Source organism: Gnatocerus cornutus, chromosome 8 (genome assembly GCF_029298725.1).
Source record: "Gnatocerus cornutus isolate USDA-ARS CGAHR chromosome 8, icGnaCorn1.1, whole genome shotgun sequence".
Lineage (NCBI taxonomy): Eukaryota > Metazoa > Arthropoda > Insecta > Coleoptera > Tenebrionidae > Gnatocerus > Gnatocerus cornutus.
The window spans coordinates 13,101,911-13,126,214 of NC_142240.1; the positions used below are offsets into that span (position 1 = coordinate 13,101,911).

The 24,304-nt window shown below is 36.9% G+C and overlaps 10 protein-coding genes and 2 long non-coding RNA genes across 12 annotated transcripts; 3 read left to right on the forward strand and 9 right to left on the reverse strand.

Annotated features, from left to right (window-relative positions):
* Positions 1 to 299: 299 nt before the first annotated feature.
* On the forward strand, positions 300 to 780 carry LOC148169987 (uncharacterized). Its single transcript, XR_015770644.1, has 3 exons — positions 300 to 448; positions 508 to 576; positions 621 to 780. It is a non-coding gene; the product is annotated as an uncharacterized LOC148169987 (long non-coding RNA).
* On the reverse strand, positions 741 to 1,316 carry LOC148169988 (uncharacterized). The gene is made up of 2 exons (XM_088044136.1): positions 1,207 to 1,316; positions 741 to 1,159 (listed from the first exon to the last, which is right to left on the reverse strand). The coding sequence occupies exons 1-2, from the start codon at positions 1,216 to 1,218 to the stop codon at positions 788 to 790; spliced, it is 384 nt and encodes a 127-aa protein (XP_087900262.1). The 5' UTR covers positions 1,219 to 1,316; the 3' UTR covers positions 741 to 787.
* Positions 1,317 to 1,616: 300 nt separating this feature from the next.
* On the reverse strand, positions 1,617 to 2,180 carry LOC148169989 (uncharacterized). Its single transcript, XM_088044137.1, has 2 exons — positions 2,070 to 2,180; positions 1,617 to 1,994 (listed from the first exon to the last, which is right to left on the reverse strand). Exons 1-2 carry the CDS (start codon positions 2,079 to 2,081, stop codon positions 1,659 to 1,661), a joined length of 348 nt encoding a protein of 115 aa, XP_087900263.1. The 5' UTR covers positions 2,082 to 2,180; the 3' UTR covers positions 1,617 to 1,658.
* Positions 2,181 to 2,902: 722 nt separating this feature from the next.
* LOC148169990 (uncharacterized) lies at positions 2,903 to 3,719 on the forward strand. Its single transcript, XM_088044134.1, has 2 exons — positions 2,903 to 3,161; positions 3,208 to 3,719. Exons 1-2 carry the CDS (start codon positions 3,150 to 3,152, stop codon positions 3,613 to 3,615), a joined length of 420 nt encoding a protein of 139 aa, XP_087900260.1. The 5' UTR covers positions 2,903 to 3,149; the 3' UTR covers positions 3,616 to 3,719.
* Positions 3,720 to 4,343: 624 nt separating this feature from the next.
* On the reverse strand, positions 4,344 to 6,478 carry LOC148169991 (uncharacterized). Its single transcript, XM_088044127.1, has 3 exons — positions 6,377 to 6,478; positions 5,842 to 6,220; positions 4,344 to 5,795 (listed from the first exon to the last, which is right to left on the reverse strand). Exons 1-3 carry the CDS (start codon positions 6,383 to 6,385, stop codon positions 4,492 to 4,494), a joined length of 1,692 nt encoding a protein of 563 aa, XP_087900253.1. The 5' UTR covers positions 6,386 to 6,478; the 3' UTR covers positions 4,344 to 4,491.
* Positions 6,479 to 6,738: 260 nt separating this feature from the next.
* Positions 6,739 to 7,635, reverse strand: LOC148169992 (uncharacterized). The gene is made up of 2 exons (XM_088044130.1): positions 7,526 to 7,635; positions 6,739 to 7,472 (listed from the first exon to the last, which is right to left on the reverse strand). The coding sequence occupies exons 1-2, from the start codon at positions 7,601 to 7,603 to the stop codon at positions 6,975 to 6,977; spliced, it is 576 nt and encodes a 191-aa protein (XP_087900256.1). The 5' UTR covers positions 7,604 to 7,635; the 3' UTR covers positions 6,739 to 6,974.
* A 1,598-nt stretch (positions 7,636 to 9,233) lies between these two features.
* Positions 9,234 to 9,831, reverse strand: LOC148169993 (uncharacterized). The gene is made up of 2 exons (XM_088044135.1): positions 9,755 to 9,831; positions 9,234 to 9,710 (listed from the first exon to the last, which is right to left on the reverse strand). Exons 1-2 carry the CDS (start codon positions 9,764 to 9,766, stop codon positions 9,327 to 9,329), a joined length of 396 nt encoding a protein of 131 aa, XP_087900261.1. The 5' UTR covers positions 9,767 to 9,831; the 3' UTR covers positions 9,234 to 9,326.
* Positions 9,832 to 11,378: 1,547 nt separating this feature from the next.
* LOC148169994 (uncharacterized) lies at positions 11,379 to 12,173 on the reverse strand. Its single transcript, XM_088044131.1, has 2 exons — positions 12,097 to 12,173; positions 11,379 to 12,044 (listed from the first exon to the last, which is right to left on the reverse strand). Exons 1-2 carry the CDS (start codon positions 12,106 to 12,108, stop codon positions 11,523 to 11,525), a joined length of 534 nt encoding a protein of 177 aa, XP_087900257.1. The 5' UTR covers positions 12,109 to 12,173; the 3' UTR covers positions 11,379 to 11,522.
* A 3,807-nt stretch (positions 12,174 to 15,980) lies between these two features.
* Positions 15,981 to 17,020, reverse strand: LOC148169995 (uncharacterized). Its single transcript, XM_088044132.1, has 2 exons — positions 16,721 to 17,020; positions 15,981 to 16,528 (listed from the first exon to the last, which is right to left on the reverse strand). The coding sequence occupies exons 1-2, from the start codon at positions 16,730 to 16,732 to the stop codon at positions 16,103 to 16,105; spliced, it is 438 nt and encodes a 145-aa protein (XP_087900258.1). The 5' UTR covers positions 16,733 to 17,020; the 3' UTR covers positions 15,981 to 16,102.
* A 3,744-nt stretch (positions 17,021 to 20,764) lies between these two features.
* On the reverse strand, positions 20,765 to 21,509 carry LOC148169996 (uncharacterized). The gene is made up of 4 exons (XM_088044248.1): positions 21,425 to 21,509; positions 21,019 to 21,374; positions 20,892 to 20,945; positions 20,765 to 20,828 (listed from the first exon to the last, which is right to left on the reverse strand). The coding sequence occupies exons 1-4, from the start codon at positions 21,431 to 21,433 to the stop codon at positions 20,765 to 20,767; spliced, it is 483 nt and encodes a 160-aa protein (XP_087900374.1). The 5' UTR covers positions 21,434 to 21,509.
* An 899-nt stretch (positions 21,510 to 22,408) lies between these two features.
* On the reverse strand, positions 22,409 to 22,847 carry LOC148169997 (uncharacterized). Its single transcript, XM_088044249.1, has 2 exons — positions 22,834 to 22,847; positions 22,409 to 22,780 (listed from the first exon to the last, which is right to left on the reverse strand). Exons 1-2 carry the CDS (start codon positions 22,843 to 22,845, stop codon positions 22,409 to 22,411), a joined length of 384 nt encoding a protein of 127 aa, XP_087900375.1. The 5' UTR covers positions 22,846 to 22,847.
* A 728-nt stretch (positions 22,848 to 23,575) lies between these two features.
* On the forward strand, positions 23,576 to 24,039 carry LOC148169998 (uncharacterized). Its single transcript, XR_015770655.1, has 2 exons — positions 23,576 to 23,626; positions 23,818 to 24,039. It is a non-coding gene; the product is annotated as an uncharacterized LOC148169998 (long non-coding RNA).
* The last annotated feature ends 265 nt before the right edge of the window (positions 24,040 to 24,304 follow it).

A 24,304-nucleotide genomic window follows, 5' to 3' on the forward strand; every position in this document is an offset into this window, starting at 1 on the left:
TGTCGTAAAGGTGTGAAGCAAATCTTTAAAGCAATAATTTTCTAAAAATTACTTTAAAAGTTGTTGCACTAGCTAAATCAAATTAAATAACAATAAAATTTCATTTTGCATGTTACTTTTATAGTTTAGGCTGAAGCCGAGTCTGCAAATTTCTCTAAATTTTGTGCATGGAATGGTCTAGATGCGCCCACTACCTTAAAACCGTTTTAATTTAAGTGCTATTAAATGCACGTTAATAGTACAACTTTTTATTATTGTTCTTTGCTCTTTGATAATTATTTCATTGTAAAGCAAAGTCGATGTTTTCCTACAAGTAACTTTCCTGTGTCAAGAAGATATTGACGCATTTGTGTTTCCCTGGATTATTATTATCAATCTATAAACCTGCAGTGTGCGAATATTAATCATTTTAGTCAGTGACTGCTTTACTAAAACCATGAAATTACACGTAAGTTTTTGAGATCTTCATTAGACGCGAGATTCTTTGTTTCAATTTATTAATTTCAGATTTTGCTTTTGATCTTCATAATTGGTGTAATAGTTTCGACTGTAAATTCCAAACCTACACCTAATTTTGTAAGTAACACAAAATAAATTCGTAACAAAAAATGTTTATTTAGGTGTTCGGATATGCGGGATATCCTTATTGGTACGGTGCCGGTTGGTACGATCCGTGGTGGTACGGAGGAGTCAGATACTACTATTACGGATGAAGGGAATGACCCATTAAAAGACCCTCATTTTGTATAACTCAATATATTTGGTGGAATTGTACAATAACTTCGTTTTAATGACCTTCATAATAATCACCTTTGTATGAACCATCGTCATACAAATGCTCGGTGTAATCAGGAATATACTGTCCTTCGTGTCCTGATCCTAGACCCAAAACAGGTCCTGCGTGGATTCCAACAACCGCCGGGGCTGCGGCGACGTAACCTGGAGCTACAGCAGCACTTACGACGCCTCCTGGTAGAGGTGGGGCTACAACAGTACCACCGGCAGCAATTCCAGAAATGTGGCTGCCGTCAGGTCCTAAAAGTGAGGTTTTTGAGCTTGGTCCTTGTAGGACAATTCCATGAGTGCCAGGACCGACCAAGCCAACCCCTAAGTGGCTCGCGTTCGTTGTGAAGACAACCAACGAGAAAAGAAGAACTGCCTAAAATTGCGAAATTTAGACTTTATCGTTCTTCATGCATGACTTACCAGTATTTTCATGATGTGCTGCAATTATGGTAAGATCGAATAACGAGATGAAGGTGGTACCCGATTGCATTTATAGAAACAATGTGACCTCGTAAACCAATCGCTAGCCCTTCTTCACGGAAATGTGAGCGAAATCATAGTAATATTTATAGGAAATGAAAGTTCCAAAAATACAATCTTAATAATAAGATAATTTAATTTTTTTGGTGAACGTGTCAGTTTCTTGTCATTTTTAATTACATTATTGGTACAATGTTTACTGTTAATATTACTAACCTTGAACGGTTCAAGAATGTGTAATAGGGCGGAGTAATCATTTATCTGCACGCCGCAAGGGGCATAACCACACAATGCGTTTGCACTTTTATTACAACTTATTTAATTCTAAAGGTCAGAAGTAAAATACATCATACAAAAATTGCCCTTTATTCACATATTACAATTCTCACAAATTACCAATGCCCCAAAAGTCCAGCCCCCAACAATCCATGACCGCCCAATCCCAAAACGGGGGCGGCAAGAACAGCACCATGCCCGAGTCCAACTCCGACGGCTCCGGGATGGACGGACGCGCTAACTACACCTCCGGGAATGGGAGCGGCGGCCAAAGCGCCAGCTTGGGCAACTGCGGAAATATGACTTCCGTCAGGCCCAATAAGGGTTCCATGGGCAGCTGGTCCCTTGAGGAGGGCACCAGGGTTTCCGGGACCTACAAGGGTGGCAGCACCGCCTAATCCAATAAGGGAGGCGTGGCTCGCGGCGACGGTGGCGAGGAGGAAGACGGCGATCTTAGAGGAAAAAAAATGTTAATTTTTAAGGAAATGTAGCTTGTAGCATTCTTGGTGGTGGCGGCGCTGGCTTACCAAGGAGTTCATGATGATGTTGCTTCCAGCTGATTGTACACTGAATGGTTGTGCTTTACAGCCCTAGAGTTTATATACGCATTTTTTTCTTGAAAAATAGGTTAACCTTCAACTATTCTTACGCATATTTAGTAGGTATTGCATGGTTAGTTTCTTGGTGACATGTGCTGGGTGGAGAATACGTTACTAAGGATCGGCAGTTTTAATAAAAATTCTATAGGTTGAAAAATGTTAATTGTAGGAAGTATATTATCATTCAGTTTCAATCTACTGCAGTCCAAGTAGGTTCCTGAATAATTTGAGTTTTAAATGGTCGTCATAAATAACCACGAATTTAAACGGTACATAACTGTATCGCCAGGTTTAATTTATTTTTAATTAATCGAAATTTCTTTTGCGTAAATAAGTTTGATTTATAGTGCTTGGTTAGCATGTTAATTTTTTCAGATGATAGAAAAAGTTTAAAATTTTGGAGAAAATCGCTCGTGAGAAAGAGCAGATCTTTGATAATTTAAAACTGGTGTGAATCGTGCTTTAGCTATAGCTAATGAAATATTTCACTGCATAAAATGGAAGTAACAAATTTGATCAATTCGACCATGCGTAACTAATCAACTCAAAATTAATTTTTAATTTTAATTTTTATATGTATTCTTTATAATAAACAAGAATGTTAATTTTATACATTTAGAGCAAATAAATGTTTTAATATTGTTCTAAACATGTCCAATTATTTCATTATATTTATAAATATTACAACTTTAGATAATTTTTAGTTTGAGTCAATACATAAACGAGCACTTTTTTCAGAGCTTTACACCTTATTTGAAAAGTCGAATCGCATAAACTCACCTTTTAAACAACAAACTCTTATCTTGACAGTTCACAAACACTTGTTCTCTTGAAATATCCTCCAACTAACTAAATGATGCAATACAGCCTGAAAAACATCTCATCTATGGGCAGGTAACGCCTTTTCTTACACGGAAACCATAACAAAATATTTTTCAAACGAAGGCTGTTTCTATAATATAAATACTACTTTTGCCCCAATGAATCAAAGCCCACAAAGCAATTGCAATGAACTTCTCGGTAAGCACGAGCTCAACTTTAACAAATTTCTACTTTAAAATTTTAGGCGTTTGTTTCTCTATTCGCGCTTCTTTCCGCCGCCAGCGCGTCGGTCATCGGTTTGGGTGCTACTCTTTTAGGCCCCGCCGCCCCCAGAGTGGTTCTTAAAGGTCCAACAGCGGAAGCTAAAGTCGTTGGACCTGACGGAAGTGCTATAGCAGGTGTTGCACAAGCTGGAGCTGTAGCCGCCGCCCCCATTTCAGGAGGAGCAGTGAGTGCTGTTGTCTCACCTGGACTCGTAGCGGCTGCCGCTCCTCTCGCTGTTGCTGCTCCTATTGCAGTTGCCGCCCCCGCTGCTATTGCGCCTGCAGCTGTCATTGCTGGACCTTCTGGAACTGTAGCTACCACTGGACTTTTGGGGAAAGCGGTAATCGCTGGGCCTCTCGGATTAGGGCTTGGGGGAAAATTGTGGTAATTTTGTAAACTGACTGCTATGTTAGATTTTGGATGTTTATTTAATTTTTTTATAACAAAGGACTGGCTAATAGTTAGTAATAGCAAATAAAAAAATAATTTAAATATTTTGCATCTTTGTTGGTCTAATAACCTTGTAGTAATAGTGTAATTATTATTACACTTACATTTTTTAATTTTCAATTGAAATAAAATTGTTGGGTGGAGATACTTCAAGGTTTTATGCAATGAAATATTTTTTTCAATAAAGTGCTGCAGAAAAACGTGATTTCTGGTATTGAGAAACTGTTGAAATTCTACAATTTGAGTAAAATGACCAAAAATAAATTTTATCAAGAAAATAAGTGTCTTCTTTTTCACCTTTTTTGAAGAAAACAATGTAACGTTTTTGATGTTAATACCCATATAATTGGAAAATACAAAAATGTCAAAAGAAAAATTGAATTTCACCCACATTGCAATCAAATTTTAATTTATTTGGGTCATAATTCAGCAATGACTTTCTGTAGAATAAACGAGCCAACAAATTGTAAACCTTGATTCTTAAGTGTTATTTCTGTGTATGGTTCTGAGAAATGCCGATTGTGTAATTAATTATATTCTGCATACTGCTTTGCTCACGAATACGCATTTTTCTTTTTTATAGACAGGATTTTCTGCTAGATACAACCTCGAAAATTGTATTTTAAACAGCAAGGAACTATGCAATAGAATTTCTTCTGTAGAGGATTTTCTTAACGTATTTTTTATTGTAAAAAATTATAAGCAATAAAAATATTAACAATATAATTAATCAATAAAACTCTTCTAAAATTAAATTACACCACAACCCCAGCGTATCATTTTCTCCTAATGACTAGTCACTTTTCGTTTTCTTTCAAGATTTTCTTTTCGTTTCTGCATCTCTTCCGTATCTTCCCCAAGCTTCTAACGCCAACCCATCGTTAATCCCAACCTTATTTAAATTAGCCGGAGCTAAACCAGACACTGCCGAAAGAGGGACGTTAGTCAGTTGCAACTGAGAGGCGTCAATTCCAGATTTTGCCAATTCTGAACTTAACAGTTCTTGTTGTTGGACGTTAGCCAAAGAAATTTGGTTGGTACCCGCCGTCCCCGTGGGAGCAAATAGTCTTGGGTTTCCTGATGCAATTGGAGTTACACCTCCTTGACCTACAGCAGCTTCAGTGTGTTGAATCTGAGGATTTAATAAATTTCTCTGGTTTTGTAACCCTGAAAGCTGGTCTGGACTTAGTTGGAAAGTACTTGGAGTCACTCCCAACGTAACTGGACGAATGGGTTGTGTATTTTGGATTTGATTAGTATACAAGTTTTGCTGGTTTTGTAACTGTAGAATTTGTTGCGTGGTCAAGGCAAGTTGAGGATTTGCTTGGACAATGTTTGGTGTGACACTTGGAAGGATGGATGCTTCTTCTCTTTGAATATTAGGTGTATTTGCCACTGTACCTAAGCCTGGAGTTGTTAGTAACGTTCCAGGAGTTGGGCGCAACCTTCCAATAGGTATCCTCGGTGTTACTGATATTTCTGGAGGGATGATATTACCAGCTGGTATTAGAGCAGGATTCAGATTAAACTGCCTATTGTCTACAGCTATTTGGTCTGGAATCAGTTGTGGTCTTAAATCAACTTCTTGGTTAATTCCAGAAAAACCGGGTCCTATTCCTGGAATAACCGTTGAAGATGGTAGCGGTAACGGAATCGGCGCTGCTGTTACACCTAACGGAATTGCAGATGCGGTTGCAGATGCACCGTTGATAGCAGAAGCCGTCGCGACAGTAAGTTGGGGTGATACTGAAGCTGTTGCAACAGCATGCGGAGCTGCCGTTACTGCAATTGATGGAGCACCACTTGCTGTTGCTATTGTTGACGAAATAATAGGACCTACTCCAATAGGTCGGCCTAAACCAGAATTGACCAAAATTGGTGCGGGTGTTACGGCAACCGGAGAGGATCCCGCCAATGTTGCAACGGAAGGCGACGCTATTCCCAATCCTACTAATCCAGAACTAGCTAAATTGACATTTAGTGGTATTGGAGAAGCTGTAACTGTAGCCAGAGGTACTGCTGTTGCTGCTGGTACTACAGCCAGAGGTGGGGTCAGATCAACGACTGGTGCCACAATTGGGGGTCCTTTAATTACACTTGTTCCCACTACAGCTGGGCCTAGAATTTTTTATTAATACGGAAAATCAGTTTGATTGTTTATCACCTGATACTGTTGTTGAAGCAGGTCCTGCAACGATTGAAGACGAACCTTGTGTGGAAATTCTTCCGGAAGGCCCAATGAGATCAGAGCTTAATTTTGAGTCTACAGCAGCTGGAGGGACTGCCACAGCTTCTATTGCAGGTGCCGGTTGTACAACTACAGGCGCCACTTCTTGTACAATTGGTTCAGCTACAACGATCGGCTCCAAATTACTAACAACTTCTCCACCTTCTGCAGCTGCCGTTATGACACTACCATCAGGCCCTTTGATGATAGTTTCGGAATTTGGTCCTTTGAACAATCCTCCGATCCCTCCAGGGTTGACCGGCAAGCTCGGAGCTGCGCTGGCTATCGCTACGTAGCCAACGGCTAGTAGTGGAAGCTTTAGACCAGAAAATAAACATCTCACATAAAAAATAATTTATATTGGATCTAAATGATCTTAAAGCAATAAATATTGAGAGAACGGTGGGAAAAAAGTTAATGTTAAGGTAATGAAGCGTGAAAAATGCACTTAAAGTAGACCAATGATTGTTACCATAAACATCTTGGCAGAATCCGTGAACTGTAACTAAGATCTTAACTTAATGTCATTTATCTTTAAGTTCTGTTTTATACCGCTATGCAACCTTGCGACATTTTTATTCCGGTGGCACCACGCCTTTTCTTTACATAAATGTGAAGTTATTCATAATTACGAAATTGTTCGTACTTCTGGAATTTTCTTTGTGGCATACAACGTGGAAATTATTTTTTTTTAGTTTAAGGAAAAGTAACAAACTTGCGATTGCAGGAAATTTATTAGATGCAAGTCCAGCTAATTTCGATGATTCAATAGCAACAGCATCCTGCCCATTTCTCTATTTTTTAATTTGTTTGGTGTAAATAAAAAAATGAAACTTTAGTATCATCCATCATTTATTGAACACATTTTTACGGTATGGTACATATATAAATAGCATTTACAGTAATGTACAAGAAATTCGAGTCCTTATGCACGCGTTGATCATTTTTGGTAAACTGAGGTGAAGAGTTAAAACCGCCCCAACAACCCAGCACACGCTGTAAAGCCCTCAACAGCAGCAAAACCGAATTGTTGGAACAATCTTTACAAATGATATTGCTTTAGTTCATTTTTACCAATGTCCGTGTCCATGATGTCCCAAACCAACGTTGGCGGTGGGTCCCCAGAGACCATCAGCGGCAATTTTTCCAGAAGGTCCGGAAACAACAACAGGGGCAGTTGGTGGTCCACGAACGGCAGCTCCATGAGCACTAACTCCAATGGTACCACCTCCAGCGGTGATGGCACCGAGTCCATGACCGACATGTCCTACAGCGACAGCTGGGGCAGCAGCTACGACGGCAGGTGCGATCACAGCACTGTGAGCAAGAGCGGGGCCAGAAACAACAGCGGCAGCTGAGGGAGCGGTCAAGACGGCTCCTCCGTGAGCGAGTCCTAAACCGTGTCCAACTCCCCAACCTCCCCATCCTCCCCAACCACCAACTCCTACACCTACATGGCCAACGGCACCGTGTCCGGTGACAATACCTGCAGGTCCAGCGACCACGGTACCTCCGAGGATTCCGGAGGGAGCGGCGTTAGCGACGGCCAGAATGGCGCACACTACGATCTAAAAGAATGGTTTCTATTGTTCTTTCTCTTTAACATTGAATGATGGCTTACCAATCCGTTCATGGTTTTGTGTGGTATGTGAACTAAACAATATGTCAGTACGGACTTTTCCCTGGCATATATAGCCATTAATGACCTTCAGTAATGTATTCAGGAATTGATCGTTTTAAAAAATCGACCAGTCAATTCCTCCGATTAGAAATTATAATTCACCTCCGTCAAGTGCAAGAACACGTAGGTAAAAATAATGCAATTAAATGAAAGGTGGTTTTGCACGTAGGTATCTAACGTGCATTGCCAGTGTCTAACGGGATATAGCCTTATATGACAAATGTACTTTGATTTTTATGACTACTATGAATTTAATAATGGCGTTAGCTGACAATTCATAAATAATATTACAAATATATGGGTGTTGAGAGCATTACGCGTGAAACATTACACAGAGAATTAATTATTTTATTGCGAATATTTTTATTTTTTAATCATATCGTTAAAAATCAAAAATTATTATCATTGCTCATATGAATTTGGATATGAATTTATATAATTAGATAATTACCAATCAAGGTTAATTTTATTACTTTACATAATTAACGATATTTTTTATTCAATCTTTTGTCTAATTACTACATTAGTTTATAGCAGTTTTGTCCAAAAAAAGATAATTGTAATTTTGGTAGTACTAATGTTCCAGTAATGAAATTTGACAAGGTTACTACTTTGAACATGTTTATTAATTATGCTCAATTTCAAATTTCTAGGGCAAACGAGACAAATTCTAGAAATTTTTATTTATTAAAATCTACTCATTCTTTATAGCAAACTGGAGAATGTCGACAAAATCGGATTAAAACCCAAAAAAGAATTCATTTATTGGCTCGCGTTATCATTATAAAGTAGTTTTTACAACAAAAAACGCACCTGAACTTCCCACTTGATTGAATGTTATTCATTGGATACAATTAAATAATGCAGCAAAAAAGAAGCAAATAATAGGAATAGCACAAAAACGGAAGAATTCGAACTCTAAATTTGTCGCGTAACTATTTCATTGGCTTTTGCTTATTAAATGGAAACGACAAAAATGTTCAATTACAAAATTCCAGAGGAAAATTTAAATTAAAATTTATTGAACGATCATAGATTCTCCAGTTTTCTTTATCATTAAGTCATAAAATGGTTACTTTCGTTGTTTGAAAGCACGCGAACTCAGATTATAATTTCTATAATTTTCCAATTATAATACAGTAATCTAAATTAGTCAGTACTAAGGCAATAATTAAATTCTCCAATACAGTGACTTTATTTTATTCATCGAATGTAAGTAGGTTTATGGTTTCATCAAACATCTCGTTTTCTTACTTTCTTAGAAAATTATGATTTTTTTAGATTCAACATGATTTACACAAAAAAAAGACTTTAACGACTTGAAAGAAAGTTATGGGAACTAAAGCGATGCGTTAATGGACTACCTGTGAAAAGCCGTATGCATTTGTTGCATTAGCATGTAATAGGTACTTAAGTAGGTGTCAGATTTTCATATTTGCAACTTTCTGCTTAATCCATACATTGCTCATTTACTTTGCGCAATGTTGGTTTTGTGATTTTATTAATTTTATTAATTTATTTTCGACTATTTCTCTTATTTTTTATTACATTTTCTGAAAACACCAATAACTTCCTGTCCTCCGTGAGAAGCTGTTATTACTTCTAATAACACACCACTGACACCATCAAAATAAAACAAGTCCCAACATAATCATCAGTCATTTATTAGCACATTTTTCATCACAACAAGCATTATTAACTAAGGTACATGGCAGAGAGAGTTTCATAGTCGGTCTTAAAATTACCATTTTCCACCCCAAGCCCCCAACCCAATATTGGCTGTAGGTCCCCAAAGTCCATCAGCGGCAATTTTCCCAGAAGGTCCAGCAACCACAACAGGAGCAGTTGGAGGTCCACGAATGGCAGCACCAGCAGCAGTAGCAGATATAGCACCACCTCCTGCAGTAATGGCACCGATTCCAAGAGGAGCAGCTACAGCAAGAGGGCCGAGAACACCGACACCTCCAAGACCCAAAGCGGGACCGGCAAGAAGAGCACCACCAAGAGCCGGACTGGAAATAACAGCGCTAGCTGAGGGGGCGGTTAAAATAGCAGTGGGGCCTGCCAAAATTCCAGAGGGTAAGGCGGTGGCAAAGGTGGCCAAAGAGGCGAGAGCGACGATGATCTATAAAGAAGTTGTAAAATTGGCAAACGATTTTGGTGACTTACCAAAGTGTTCATGATTGCTGTCTTGTGTTGAGATAAACTGTGACTAGTTGATGGTCCACCCTTGCTTTTATAGAAGACAGAAAACGGCCTTCGTCAGCTAGACGATAGTGTAATCGAAAAAATTATTACATGTAATGTCACTGTGGTCTTATCTCAGAAGTTTTCTTTGTGCACGTCGGTGTTGCAACCTCTAGAAAAATCGTACTGGTTGACCGTTTATTGATTTTTAACAAAAATTAAAATCAGTGGAGTATTAAATTTAATTCAGTTGCCGAAAGAGCAGTTCTGGGTGTAAAATAGGTGTTCCTTATGAAACATTTCTTGCTTCTTGCATCAGGGTAAGCAAACAACAATAACTGCTTTTACAAAATCAATACCATAAGCTTACGATCAAACAAATTATTTCTATTAATTAAAAGTTCTCATTAAAAATATTACTTAATCTAGAAATAAATTCGTCTAGTCATCCACACCGCAGGAGCTAAATATAATTCCGGGATATTGGACACACCTTAGTTGCAGTCCTTGCAGTTCTAACATAAAAATGCACAATTAATGGATAGATCACTGTAAATTTATGACAGCGAGTGGCGGAATTTCTTTCATTATTTTTTTATAGTTTAGATAACTTTAGAATAACGCTGACTTACCCTCTATTGTGTCTACTAAATATCGTACGGTTCAGTGTGTTTTTCTACCTATATTTACGGTTCAGTGCATCTTGCACAAGTGGTGCACGCAACATTCCTGGTAGTGTCACCTAAATAGAAATAATTTCGAAATTGCAAGTGGATTTTTTAAAATAATTTTAATTTTATAAATATGGTCAGTGTCTATAAATCGTAAAACCGCTAATGGAAAATCATTGTTAAGTGTGGAGCGCTTTCTTTGAAGCGCGGTGAAAAGGAAAAGCACATTCATTCGCATTAAAACTGAAGGAATCATTATTTATAGATTTCCTCGGGCTGTTTGTGGGTGCCTCATACAATTATAAGCCAATTTTCGCACTAGAGAAACAAAAAAGTAAAGAATGAATAATAATCATAAATAATCATAATCATTTTATTCTCTGTTTGTTTTCTATTTTTTTCTAATTTGGTTAAAAGTACAAAAGAAAAAAATTTTAGAACAGTGGAGTTTAAAACTTAGCAACTTATCCAAAATTTTTTGTTTGTGTATTTCAGAAAACGGGTAATACTTAAAAATGAACCTAAATAATATGAAGCCATCAAAAGTGTCACGCATCTAAATAAGTGATCCTTTCAATTTAAAGAAATAAAAAATTAAGATGTTTTGAAATGAATGAAATAGCACAGAAATTTTATTACATATGTCTAATTCTTTAGGAATTTACATGCTCAGCTCGAACTTAACGAACATCAAAAACGTGTGAAGTAATTAGAAATTACATTTTTATGTAAAGTTAATTAAATTAGATGTGTTATAACTTCTGTTAATTTCAAATAAACCGCAGACAGGCCACATTATTTTGTTAGTTACTTTTGTCTTAAGAAACGTGTGGGCGTTGCGGTCATGTTCACAATTAACAGTTTAAAAGTTTTTTATTTTTACTGTCGAATTGTGCTTCTTTTTTACTAGTTTCAACGAAATAAAAACAACAAAGTAGAAATGACGTGTCATTTATTGACAATTACGGTCCTAGAACATAAATAACTACAAAAATGTACAAAATCTATACATAAAGGAGGCAGTTGTTGTGTAAAGCGTCGCAGTTCTTGCGACGTACATTTAATTCCATCGATTCCATTTACCAACCACCATGGCCCCAGGCACCATGTCCCCAACCACCATGTCCCCAACCTCCATGTCCACCAGTAAGTCCAACATTAGCGGTGGGTCCCCAAAGACCATCAGCGACAACTTTGCCAGCAGGTCCAGCTACAACAACTGGGGCAGTAGGGGGTCCACGGATAGCAGCACCATGAGCGCTAACTCCAATGGTTCCACCTCCAGCAGTGATGGCACCGAGTCCATGTCCCCAACCACCATGTCCCCAACCTCCTCCTACACCGACAGCAACAGGGGCGGCAACAGCAACGGGGGCAGCGATGGCAGGGGCGGCAACGACAGCGGCTCCGTGTCCCAAACCAAGACCTAATCCTCCCAATCCCAATCCCAATCCCAATCCATGACCATGTCCAGCAGGGCCGATAGGTCCAGCGCTGGTGACGATTCCAGATGGGCCGGTTAAGACGGCACCAGCTACAGCTCCATGACCGGAGGGAGCGGCAACGGCGAAGACGGCCAAAGAGGCGAGAGTGGCGACGAACTGAAAGGAGATAATTAAGTAAAACATTTAGTGGTCAGTTGGTTTGGTTTACCAAGGCGTTCATGGTTGTTGTGTAGAAAAGCTCGAGAACTTGACTGAATTAAATGGTCTTTTACCCTAGTTTATATAGTAAAGAACGACCTTCGCTGCGTCAGGAATTGGTCGATTGTTAAATCGATGGTAATGGGTAATAATTTGTAAAATTTTAGTTTGTCTAGGTTATTTACTGATAACTTTATTATTTATTCATACACACGGTCATTATCGATATACACCTTTTACTTTACCTAGTTTGACTTTTTAAAATTTTGATTGAACTTTGATAAGAATTCGGTCCAACAAAGACAACGGTACAACATTAATAAAAAATAATTTGAATACTTTTACTTTTGTACGTATATGAGCCCTTCACTTGATCTTACCAGAACATTAATTAAGTGAAGAAAAAAAGGATCACCACAACAATCTGAACAATATTTATTCCTGAATAAGCATTAGCCATTTTAATCTCCAGTTATTGTTATCTGCATATTATGCAACAGTTTGCAAGAATTAAACACCTCTCAGCCGCAGCTTGTTATTCAGCCTGAAAATGCATAAACAGTTAAAATCTTTAGAACACGCCAATTACTGGACGTGTTATAATAGTTGTCTTTATAGTGCAGATTTAATCACTTTTTCTTAACGATTCGCATAAAATTTTATTTTATAATCTCTGAATTTTTCATTCCCACACAAAGTCCTTCTGGAACAAAGATGACACAAGTAGTTTTCAGTTGCGTCTCGACGTTAAACATCTGGGGAAGTATCTTTTTTGGAGTAAACTATTTCAGTTTTTTGTTCCTTTATGGAAATCCACATCTTTCTATCTGTCGTACTTCTGGAGATATGGAGCAAATAACATTCCGAAGCTTCTAAATTTTTGCCCTCTGGCAACAACCCAATTAATCGCTTTTAATTCAGTTATTTGAGAACGTACGTTAAATGTTTTGTATTCTGCGTAAAATGAGCACCAATAATTCAAGTTTGCTTTTTAAATATGCGAAATATCGACCGTAATAGATTTACATAAATAATAATTTTTTGAAGAAATTGAAAATTTGAATTTGTGTTATGTAATTCCGGATTTTTAGCAACAAAAAATGAGAGAAAACAGCAGTCCTGGAATTCTCGAATACTAATTATTCCGGAGCTTTAAAATGTGTGTTCTCTAGTGACTTAAATCGCTTCCAATTTGATTATTTCTTGATGTACGTGAAAAATTCGAAGAGTTTTAGATTTCGCTTAAAATTCTTCGTAAAGTAAGCACCATCATTTAGGTTTGCTTCATAAATAAACGAAATATTAACCGAATTAGGTGCAATTGGTTATTATTATTAAAATTGTTTAAATTGAAATTTAGTATGCTTTGATTGATTGATGTATCTGTTCCAAATATGTAATATAATTGTACCTATGGCCGGGATTCAATAGAATGAACCCAGACAAAATTAGATTAAAGAAAAATATTATCAAGATGTTCAACGGACCATTAAAAAAAATCTTGGACTCTCACAATCAATTAAAATTTTATTACAAACAATATAAATTGCAGAACAGTGACATGGTTCAATTGATTTCTATTAAGTTTGTTATTGCGATATGTCTACTTAAAATGAGAAAATAAAAAATGAAATGGCTAATTGGGAAAACTAATGATTTATATATTGTTGACACTGGTGATAATACATTTATGCAGATTAATGTTCAATTGTAATTGCTTTGGAACCACAAAAAAAAAACAAATAAATCAAATTATTTTCATTTATTCATCATCTACAAACTTAAATAAATAACTACAAAAATGTAACAGTCAGAGCCGAGGCAGTTGGGTCAAAATCAGCTAACTTTTTTACCATTTTCCTCCTTTAAGTCCTACGTTAGCGGTAGGTCCCCAGAGACCATCAGCGGCGACCTTTCCAGAGGGACCAGACACCACGATTGGGGCCGTGGGTGGTCCACGAATGGCAGCACCATGGGCACTAACGCCAATCGTACCACCTCCAGCAGTGATAGCACCAAGTCCTACTGGGGCGGCAATGGCGACAGGGGCCGCGAGGGCAGGAGCGGCAAGACCAATGCCTCCAAGACCGATTCCACCAAGACCGATGCCATTAAGACCGATGCCATTAAGACCAAGACCAGCGCCGCCAAGACCAGCGCCGCCAAGACCAACGCCGCCAAGACCGATGCCGCCAAGACCAACGCTAGCAATGGCTGGAGCGACGATCGCAGGAGCAGCAATTCCAATGGCAGGACCAGCAATAGCTTTTCCAAGAACTAATCCAGTGCCCGCAGGACCAGTGGGGCCGATGGGTCCGGCATTTGTTACTACTCCGGATGGTCCGGAGACAACAGTTCCGATTCCGTGGATACCGGAAGCGCTGGCGAGGGCGGCCAAAGAGGCAAAAGCGACAACAAACTGAAAACATCAGATTAAAATTTTGTTTATTTTTACCTATCCGTTAGTTTACCAATGCGTTCATGTTGAACAAAATTGACTGAACACTTGACTGATGTAATCGGTTTTCTACCCCAGTTTATATACTTCAAAACGACCTTGCGTCATTCAGGAATTCTGCAGTTTGAAAATTTTTTAATTGATCTATTTATAGTTTATAACAGTTTCAAGTATGATAAACCATTAGAAAAGGCGGGAATTAGGTAAAAATGGTTCGTCTTTGCAAATTTAATACTTACCTAGATGACAAAAAAAGAACGCACTGGTTTATAGTGCCGAAAAGTAAAAGAACAAGTCCAGGAAAGTGGCAAAATTGTCTGATGCAATTTTCATATTTGCATACGAATACAGATACCCAAGCGACAAAGTAGTAGGAGTTTTCTGCTTTGTCGGAAAAATCAGAAAGGCAAAAATATAAATTTTATAAAATAGTCTAAAGAATGATCTTCGCCCACAAAATTTTATACGTCCTTTAAAAGAATGTTGAGACAATATGTAGAGCTTAACAGACAATGAACCGAAACAATACATTTTTTAACAATCATTAAGATACACACATGTTGTGGTTGATTACAAATTACAAGCATTGTTATAAAATTATGTAACAACGAAACATTAACCGACGTTTGTGGGAGATATAAGGGCGTTTCATGCATAACTTGCTATGTTTAACGGAGCGTGCAGTACCGGGTTAAGGTAATCGCACACAGCATTTTTATCACGTCACGCCCTTTAAATCTAAGCATGATTTACCGAATAACTTTATTGTCGCTTTAAGATAATACCCACCTCGTCAATACATTTACGATCTGTCTACAAAGTGCAAAGTTTTTATTGCAACCTTTAACCTTATCACAATGCACCCGTTTACGATCAGATTTTCTTTCCACGATATTAGCGAAAGTATAGTTGTTACCTTTATATTATAAAATTCGCATTTACTCTATCTTTTATGGTTAAGGTCATTTGGTGCTCCTTAGAAGTATTTATTAGATCGCGGAGGCGTACTCTATATTTCATAACTTCTAAGATACGGAGGTGCAATTACCGAGCTTTGTCTTTCATTCATGTTCGAATAATTGCTGTCATTATTGTTGAGGGATATGTTGGATTATGATTGATTTAAAAGGGAATCGACAACGGAAATAATATTACGATTATTAGTAATTTATAACGTAGGAAAACGTTTCACACGAGTTGAAAGGAAACGAAGTGAGCAATATTTTTATTACGTTTAAATTAATTTTTCTTTGTTTTCATTTAAACGTTGATTTAAAGGTTACATTGAGTTACTAATTTTAATTGGAAAGTTAATTGTTTTTTAATGTGTAATATGTAGTACGCAATTCGGGAAGTAACTCGAGGTACCGGTTGACGTGAAGAAAATTGTACAATGCTTTGATTTAGTTCGAAGGGAAATGAAAAAAATGCTGCTATTCTCATTTTTAATAATTCATCTTTATTACGTATATATTCAATTAGGCTAGTTTATATAAATAGGGTTTAATACTTCAGCGGTCATAAAAATCTCACACAACTGACCTATTCGAAATCACATTTACCAATGGTGTCCATAATGAGGAACTCCATACAAGCCATCGGCTACAATTTTACCAGAAGGTCCTGAAATGACAGCAGGAACAGTAGCGGGACCTTGGACAGCGACTCCATGTCCACTAAGAGCGACAGCACCATGTCCAAGACCACCATATCCGTATCCAAGACCGGCTACAACGGGGGCGGCGAGAACAGCACCGTGTCCATATCCCAAACCAGCGCCATATCCCAAACCAGCTCCATATCCCAAACCGGCTCCATATCCCAAACCAGCTCCGTAGCCCAATCCTAATCCCAAACCATGGCCCGCAGGTCCGATGGCTCCATGAGGAGTGACAATTCCGGAAGGTCCAGCGACGACCACTCCGGTTCCATGACCAACTCCGGCACTAACGATGGCGGCCAAAGTGGCGAAAACAGCGACAAACTGAAAATCAAGGTTACATTCTATCGTGTAATTGGATCATAACCTTAGTGCTGATTTTTAAAGAGAGTAGTATTACGATAAACCGACTGAGTAATGATAGCAATTAAATATGAGAATTTAATAATGCATTATCTAACGGAACAGCGAATGTGGTGAACCGTTAAGTAGAATTCTTCAGTTTGGGGTTCTTACCAAAGTGTTCATGATGGTTTGATGATGATCACAAGACTATGAAGTACAATCCTCTCACCCCACTTTATATACAAATAATTTGGCCTTCGTTGTGATTTCGTTAGAAAATTTGTTCATGATACCACCCATGGCTATTACGAACACCGCACCCTTCCGTACTTTTTAAACCATTTTTTCCAACATTTGTTGAAATTACGAATTGCGGTAACTTCTTAAAGTATGGTTTGGAACTAATCGTGCAATTATTATTGGCGGATTTCTCTCTTCAAATGCTACACACACCCATTTTCAACGTGAACTATGTGAGATTTTGAGGAATAACTCCATTGTGCGATTTTATAGTCTAATTGTATGACATTGCATTATTATAATTGCCGCTGTTGAATAATTATCTCCTTGTCGTACAATACTTTTGACATTAACAGCGCATTTCACTTTGTGTATTCATGAATTGACTGATAAGTATCCATTCATCTTCACGATCGAGTGGAACTGGCACGCGCGGCTAACATCTTTATAGACTCATCTTCCTGAATGAGTACAATAATACATAAAGTGCATAATGCGAGGAAGAGAAATATTGTTGAGATTTTCACAGGCGATGAATAGATAACATCGCGCGGGTAAAATGCATGCAAAATATCACGTTTACAACATTGTTGTTACTTGTACTCCTCCATTTCATTGCTTGTCAACTGAAAACGAAGCCGAAAACATTGCAAACTTTCCATTCTTTTGGGTAACAATTAAAAATATTTAATAATCTTATAAATATTTAATAAGAGCTGATAATTACTGTTATATGCTAAGCACACGTTTTGCAATGAACCTGCTCGTACAGTTGAGAAATGATAAATATCCGCTTTTTGTTCTATTTCTCACTTTTTTTGCTAAAGAGTCATCGACATTTCGTTAAAAATAACCGAGAAGAAAGTGGTAAAAATTATGTATGCAAAGATATTCTCAGTTGACGGAAATCGAAGAAAGTAAAACTGAAAATTGCATCAGTTCCATCCATCTATACCCTCAAGCATCGAAGTTTTTTCGCCGCTCCCACTAATTAGCAAAGTTTGTTTACTTCACCACGCGCGTAAAACTGATACTTACACGTTGAGTAACAGAAACCACCATGGTCATTACCGGTTGCAATAATAATTAAGACAATGAATAATTTTAATATGCTTTATTAGTTGGGAAAGAATACATTTAATTGCTTCTAAATTTTTCACCAAGCCTTAAGAGTAGGTGCGGTCCACCCGGTCCCTATTATAGGAAAGGCCTTCCTAGCCAAGGAGCTCCCAAACCATATCCACCATAAGGGGAGAGACCATAAGGAGAGAGACCAAACGGAGATAATCCAAAAGGACCGAGACCATAAGGACTCCTTGCTCCAAGAAAAGGAGAGCCTAATCCAAAAGGACCCAAACCAACGCCAACGGGAGGAACAATACCTCTAGGTGCAAGCCCGGGAGCCAAGGGGGCGGCTAAGGGAGCGCCAATGAGGCCAGCGTTGGTGGTGGCAACTGTGAGGGCGGCGAGAACGATCTGAAAGGTGTAAACATTTGAAGGTCGGGTGTTTTAATTTGCGTTATCATTATTTTTCGTAAGTTTCCGGTATGAAATGATATAATTGTTCTTTATTTGCCTTGGACTGGAGGTATTGTTGATGGCAGCTGTACGTTCACTTTAGCATAAAAAGTTAACATTAGGTGTTATGTTTGGAATTCCTTTGTTTATGAAAGGATTTGAACAAGCAATTTTCGATACAGTAGCTCAATTATTTTAGGGAACAAAAAAACGCGTTAAATAACAGTAATTTTAGTTCATAAGTAGTTTTGTGGTCAATTGAAGCAATTTTATTTTTTTTGTCAAGTTTCTTAACTTAATCATTACAAATGGTGTCGCCACATTTAAAAATACAAAAATTTGAATTGAAAAAAAATCAAAATTTTGTGCAAAATATCAATAATAGAAATCTTTTGAAACCAGTGCAACTTTCTCTACTTGTTACAAGAGCGCAGTAGCAGCGATGTGTATAATTGGCTATCTAATTTAAAATTTAAAAATCAATAAACTAATTATCCTCATAAAATTTACCGGTAATAAAATTCGTTAGATACACTTAAACCTGCAGTATTATTTGCAAACGCGACACTAATTTGTTTTTGCCATTTGTGGTCTATAACAATTAAATTTATAATTAAAATCCAACTTACCAAACACAACATTTTGAAGATTAATTAATAATTGATTCACTTTGACCAAGTGCCGATAACTTAATGCAACTGCACACACCCCAAACTGTATTTATATACTAATCTAACATCCTTCGTGCAATAAATGAAATTAATTTTTTGTAAGAAAAACTGCTTCCACAAACGCAGTATTGGATGTAATTTTTTAAAATAAATGGTTATTGCTTGTGGCAGTGACTGCTAAATTAGGCCACTACGAATAAAAGCAATTCGTATTCATTAAAAATTAATGTATTTCAGCAAGTCAATTATAAACTTTAATTGAATATTATTGGTGAGGGCGGTTTCCACAAATTATTGAAAATTTAGTAAGAGTTAATTACTTTATTTTAAAATCAGTGAAACCGTACAAATAATTAAACCGTTCTGTTGATAAGAAGTCGAACACGAGCTATTGCGACTTCTTTTAAATTTATCGTAATAGAATAAACGGCAATGAACGAAAATTATGGACGATAAATTCGTCGATTCTACTTTCTCCTACTTAAATTGGCGTCTGTGCTTATCATACTTTATAATAATGCAAATATTGGTTATTTAATAATACATAAAATTGTTGTCGATTCCATAATTTTACTCGATTAGCATTAAATTAGCATACAATTGCAAGCTTCACTGAACAACTGAACATCCTTTTACCGTGATAAAAATCGTTCACGATTTCTTCATCATTTCATTCCATTATGGAATCAAATATTTACAATTTAACCATTTTTCCGATTCTTATACGTCGACCACTACAACGCTGTAAATTGTTATAAGTATAATAGTGGGTTATTATCGTTTAAAAATTAAGATTTTATTGAAATGGCTTGAATTGAACATTACGGACTCTTGCTTTTGTCTTGGCCACTCGACAGATTTTGATATAAATCAAACTCAGTCAAAGTGAGTTTAAGAGTAAATGATTTCCGTTATTTCGTATTAAATTAAAGAACGACTACTATTAAGGCCTCTTTAGAACATTTTGTTTTTTAAGGGTTTTGACCTCTGTTTTTTAAAAAGGAACATTTTACTGAATTTCAGGGCAAACAGATGTTAATGCAAAAATTGTCAATTATTTATTAATATACCTTTATGGAACTTTATAAATAACGAAAATTAACTAAATTATGAAGTTTCGGGACTCGATGAGTCATCTGATTCAGAAGAATTATCAAGTGGATCCGTCGTTGCTGTACCTCTAGCGGAGTCTTCCGATTCCGAACTTGAAGAAGCTTTCCAAAATCAAAAGTCAGAGACAAAAGGCTCATGGAGGCAACAATTCTGAACCAAAATTTTTATTCAAAATTTGTTTAGAATGAAATGTAAAGTTTCTTCTAATTATTGGGACAAAATATCGGATAATCGAGACAGTATGTTCTGGAACTCTACATTTTCCGCGAAACCTTTCACTAAGGATTGGACGCTTTTCGTGTCGGTTTCAAATTTTGGAAAGTCCTTTAGACTTCCTTGTCGTTTGCATCAATTTTGTTAATGCTCAGTCAGTAACGAATTTAAAGCAAAGTACATCTGATTCCTGATGGTTAGTCCCCACAAAAAGTCACTTAAAAATATTGCTGTGCAATAAATTGTCATTTTGTTGTTTTTCTACAAATTATTATTGTTTCATTTAAGTACAGCCCACTTTTTACGAAGTTTGAGATTAATCAATAATCAAAACATGAATTTGTAAAAAAAATATTTTTCTTTGAGTATTTACTGATCTCCGGTTTATTAAGACCTCCAGATTATTCGAACAAAATACATTTTTCTGATGTGTCTCAATTAAGTGGAGTCGATTGTACTTTCATTGCGCCAAGTCTGTTGTTCTGGCAGCTTTCATATAAAAGTATGTACTTTCAATGATCATTCTTGAATTTCATACAGTTTTTCACTTTTACTTCGCTTTGTTGAATCAAAATCTGCAATTACACTTTCCATTACCCGACATCACAATTAAAAAAATGTCGTTGAAAGCCACTTTCAAGCTTCACAAAAAAACTATTAATTGTATAAATTAAATTTTATTTCTGTACAGCTTCACACATTTTCGCAATTTACAAGTAAGCTCCTCCAATCAAACCATGTCCGTAGGCGGGGGCACCAAGGTAGGCACGGGCGCCGAAGGGGGCAGCGAAAGCGGGAGCGGCGTGAGCTACAGCGACTGGGGCATGAGCTACAACGGGGGCAGCATGAGCGACAGCGATGGGGGCGGCATGAGCGACAGCGTATGGGGCAGGGTGGAAGGTACGGGTGGAGACTACGCTAGTAGCCAAAGGAGCAGCGTGAGCTACGGCAACGGGAGCATGAGCCACGGCGAGGGGAGCGGCAAGAGGAGCGGCATAAGAGGTAGCCAAAGGAGCTCCGATAATTCCAGCGTTGGCGGCGGCAACGAGAGCGACAAAGACAGCGATGCACTGAAATTAATAGTGAAAACTATCGAACCAAAAAATTTAGGGATACTTACAGCGTTCATTTTGGTTGAGATGTGTTGGTCAGTGTGACTGAATGTGATTTTGCTTAAAGGAAATTTCAATTTATATAGTTTGATGATGGCCTTAACCTAGCGAGATTTTGGTGGGCACCCTAATTAAAACTGGTTTGACGTGTAATGGTTCAAGTAAAGCCCAATTATACCTAATGTCAAATATCTTGGTGTCAGGAGTATCCATTATATTGATGATACGAATTCAATTTTATTTTGAAATATTTAGTTTATGATAATTTCGAACGGATTAATTAATACAACCTTCATTTAATGTAGCTGCCAGCGAATAACTGCAGTTTGTACTTCAAACTTTCATGTCAACTTGCAGAATTTCACAAGTTATTATTTCTATTTTTGGCAAAATCGAAAATCACAGTAGTAGCTACAATATCAAATAAAATTTACATATTTACAACTCAATATACTTTTAGCAACTTAATTTATTGGTTTAAAATTTTTGTAGGTGTATGCAAATAATACCGTATTGTTTTCTCTCAGTTTTGTAATATTTCAATATGTCGTAACAATAAAACCTTTCCCTCTATGGCGAAAATTTATTATCAAAAGAAACAGGTTTAAGATTTTCATTAAGTATGAAAACTGGAATCAAAACTAGTTTAATTGTGAAAACTTCTTGTAAATTGATTATGTAGTTTGCAAAATATTTTCAGAGCTAATTGTTATGTCTTTTTATGTAACAAATAAAATAGGTTAGCAAGAAAAACGATCTAAATGACAATCACGTCGCGTTATGCTAATTAGTTGAAATTTGCTAATTTCTGCATAATTTAGAGAAGTTATAATGTGCTTCTGTCCAGATTTCGAAATTGAAGACAAGTTTTCTCGCCGAACTATTTTTACAAATATAATAAATTTGGTTTTCCGCCCGTAATTTGTTTATTTTACAAAAATAAATCGACACTTACGTCCTATATTAATTTAAATTCAATAAATTATTATAAATTATATCATCATAGTTTTCGCTTTCATCATCCCCATGCCCATGCCTGCGCCGCCCATTCCTCCCATTCCTGCGCCCATTCCTCCCATGCCGATCATTCCTGCACCCATTAAGGGCATCATCATAGCTCCACCGCCGCCGCCCATCATGCGTCCACCTCCGGCCATCATAGCTCCACCGCCGCCCATCATGCGTCCACCGCCAGCCATCATAGCTCCACCGCCGCTCATCATGCGTCCACCTCCGGCCATCATAGCGCCACCACCGCCCATCATAGGTCCCATCATCATTCCGGCACCGCCACCGCCCATCATGGGCATGATGAGTGGTTGTGCTCCAATAACAACAGCGCTGATGGCAATAACGAGAAGAGTCTGGAAAAAGAACATGATTTATATTTGGTTACAAAATATTTCACCTTACATACCAGACTGTTCATTGTTGATAATTTTTGAAACTGATGCTAATTACAGTCAGCTGACTCGTTTATATAATAAGAATGTTGGCCTCTAAGTTTGAATCGATTTGATGTGCAAAATTTAATTAAGAATTGTACTAAGGGTCTTAACTTGACAATGAGAAAATTTTTCGTAAGTATGTCAATCGGATTTCACGAATTAAGTGTGAATTCAATTTCATTAGTAAACAATAATAAATTATTTAACACGTATAATTTAAATTTCAACATGTCTAATTAAATCTGGCAAGGTGTCTGATATCTAATATTAAAACTATACACATATTTTGAAAAAATAACTTGTTATGATTATGACACTGATCTTTAGGTACTCTATAATTACTTCTCCAAGTAAACTACAAAAAAGATCTTCGGATCATTTGGTACCTCTTTTTGAAAACCGATTATTTATTGCCAGTTAGTCCAGATTAAGTAATATCAACAGGCTTGTTTACAGAAAGGTAGACATCCTACCTGTTTATAAGACTAGATTTATAAGTTCTGTTACTAATTTATCAATTAAAATTCTATTTTTAGGTTCGGTAATTTTAACAACAGTTGCGTCACTTGTCAATTCCATTTTTCAGTTCCTTTTTTTAATTATTTCTGGTGAAACATTTTCAAACATTGCAATGAAACCTGTTAAACAGGCCATTGCCAAGGTTGCTGTGTGTCCCAGGCCTGGTGTCCTATATAAATCTGGCCCGATTTCCTTTGAACATCAGTTTTGGAAACCACCAAAGCAACCACCATGAAATACTTTGTAAGTTGTTTAATTTATCGATTGAAATGAAATTCAATTTCTGCTTTTCAAATATACCTTTACAATTAGGAACAAATTTTTTCATTGAAAAATGTTAATTTTAAAATTTACCTTAAAAACAACGTAAAATGTTTAAAGAAAATAAAGTGTTCTGATGGGGCTCTACTATATTGTATAGGGTTTTTTTCCAGGCTTCTGCTGTTTTCTTCGTTTTGGCCATCGCCGCAGCCTATGGTCAAATTCTTACTTCTGGAACCACCTCTTTAACTAATGGAGTGCTTACTCCATCCCTTGTTGCTACTCCTTTAGCTGGAGGTCTTATTGCTTCTCCTTGGGGCGGAATTGGTATTGTAGGAAATGTTTGGTAAAAAGAGGCTACTGTAATGTGAAACTAGAGATAAAATAAAGATTCTTATTTTTGTAAAAATTTGTTTTATTGTTTGTAGAGAAAGTGAGCGAAAACAAAATTAAAATGGTCGAATGGTCCGTTTTGAAATATCTAACTGTGCTTGTTTTCTTTTTTCTGCAAATTTAGAGTATCCATAAATCACTTATTTTTAATTAAAATGACCTTTACAATCTCTTTAAAATCACATCGTTTAAACAGTAGTAGGTAGGCGAGAGAAAACTATATAAAACCAAAGAACTCGTAATTTTTATGGTTATTTTTATGGATTT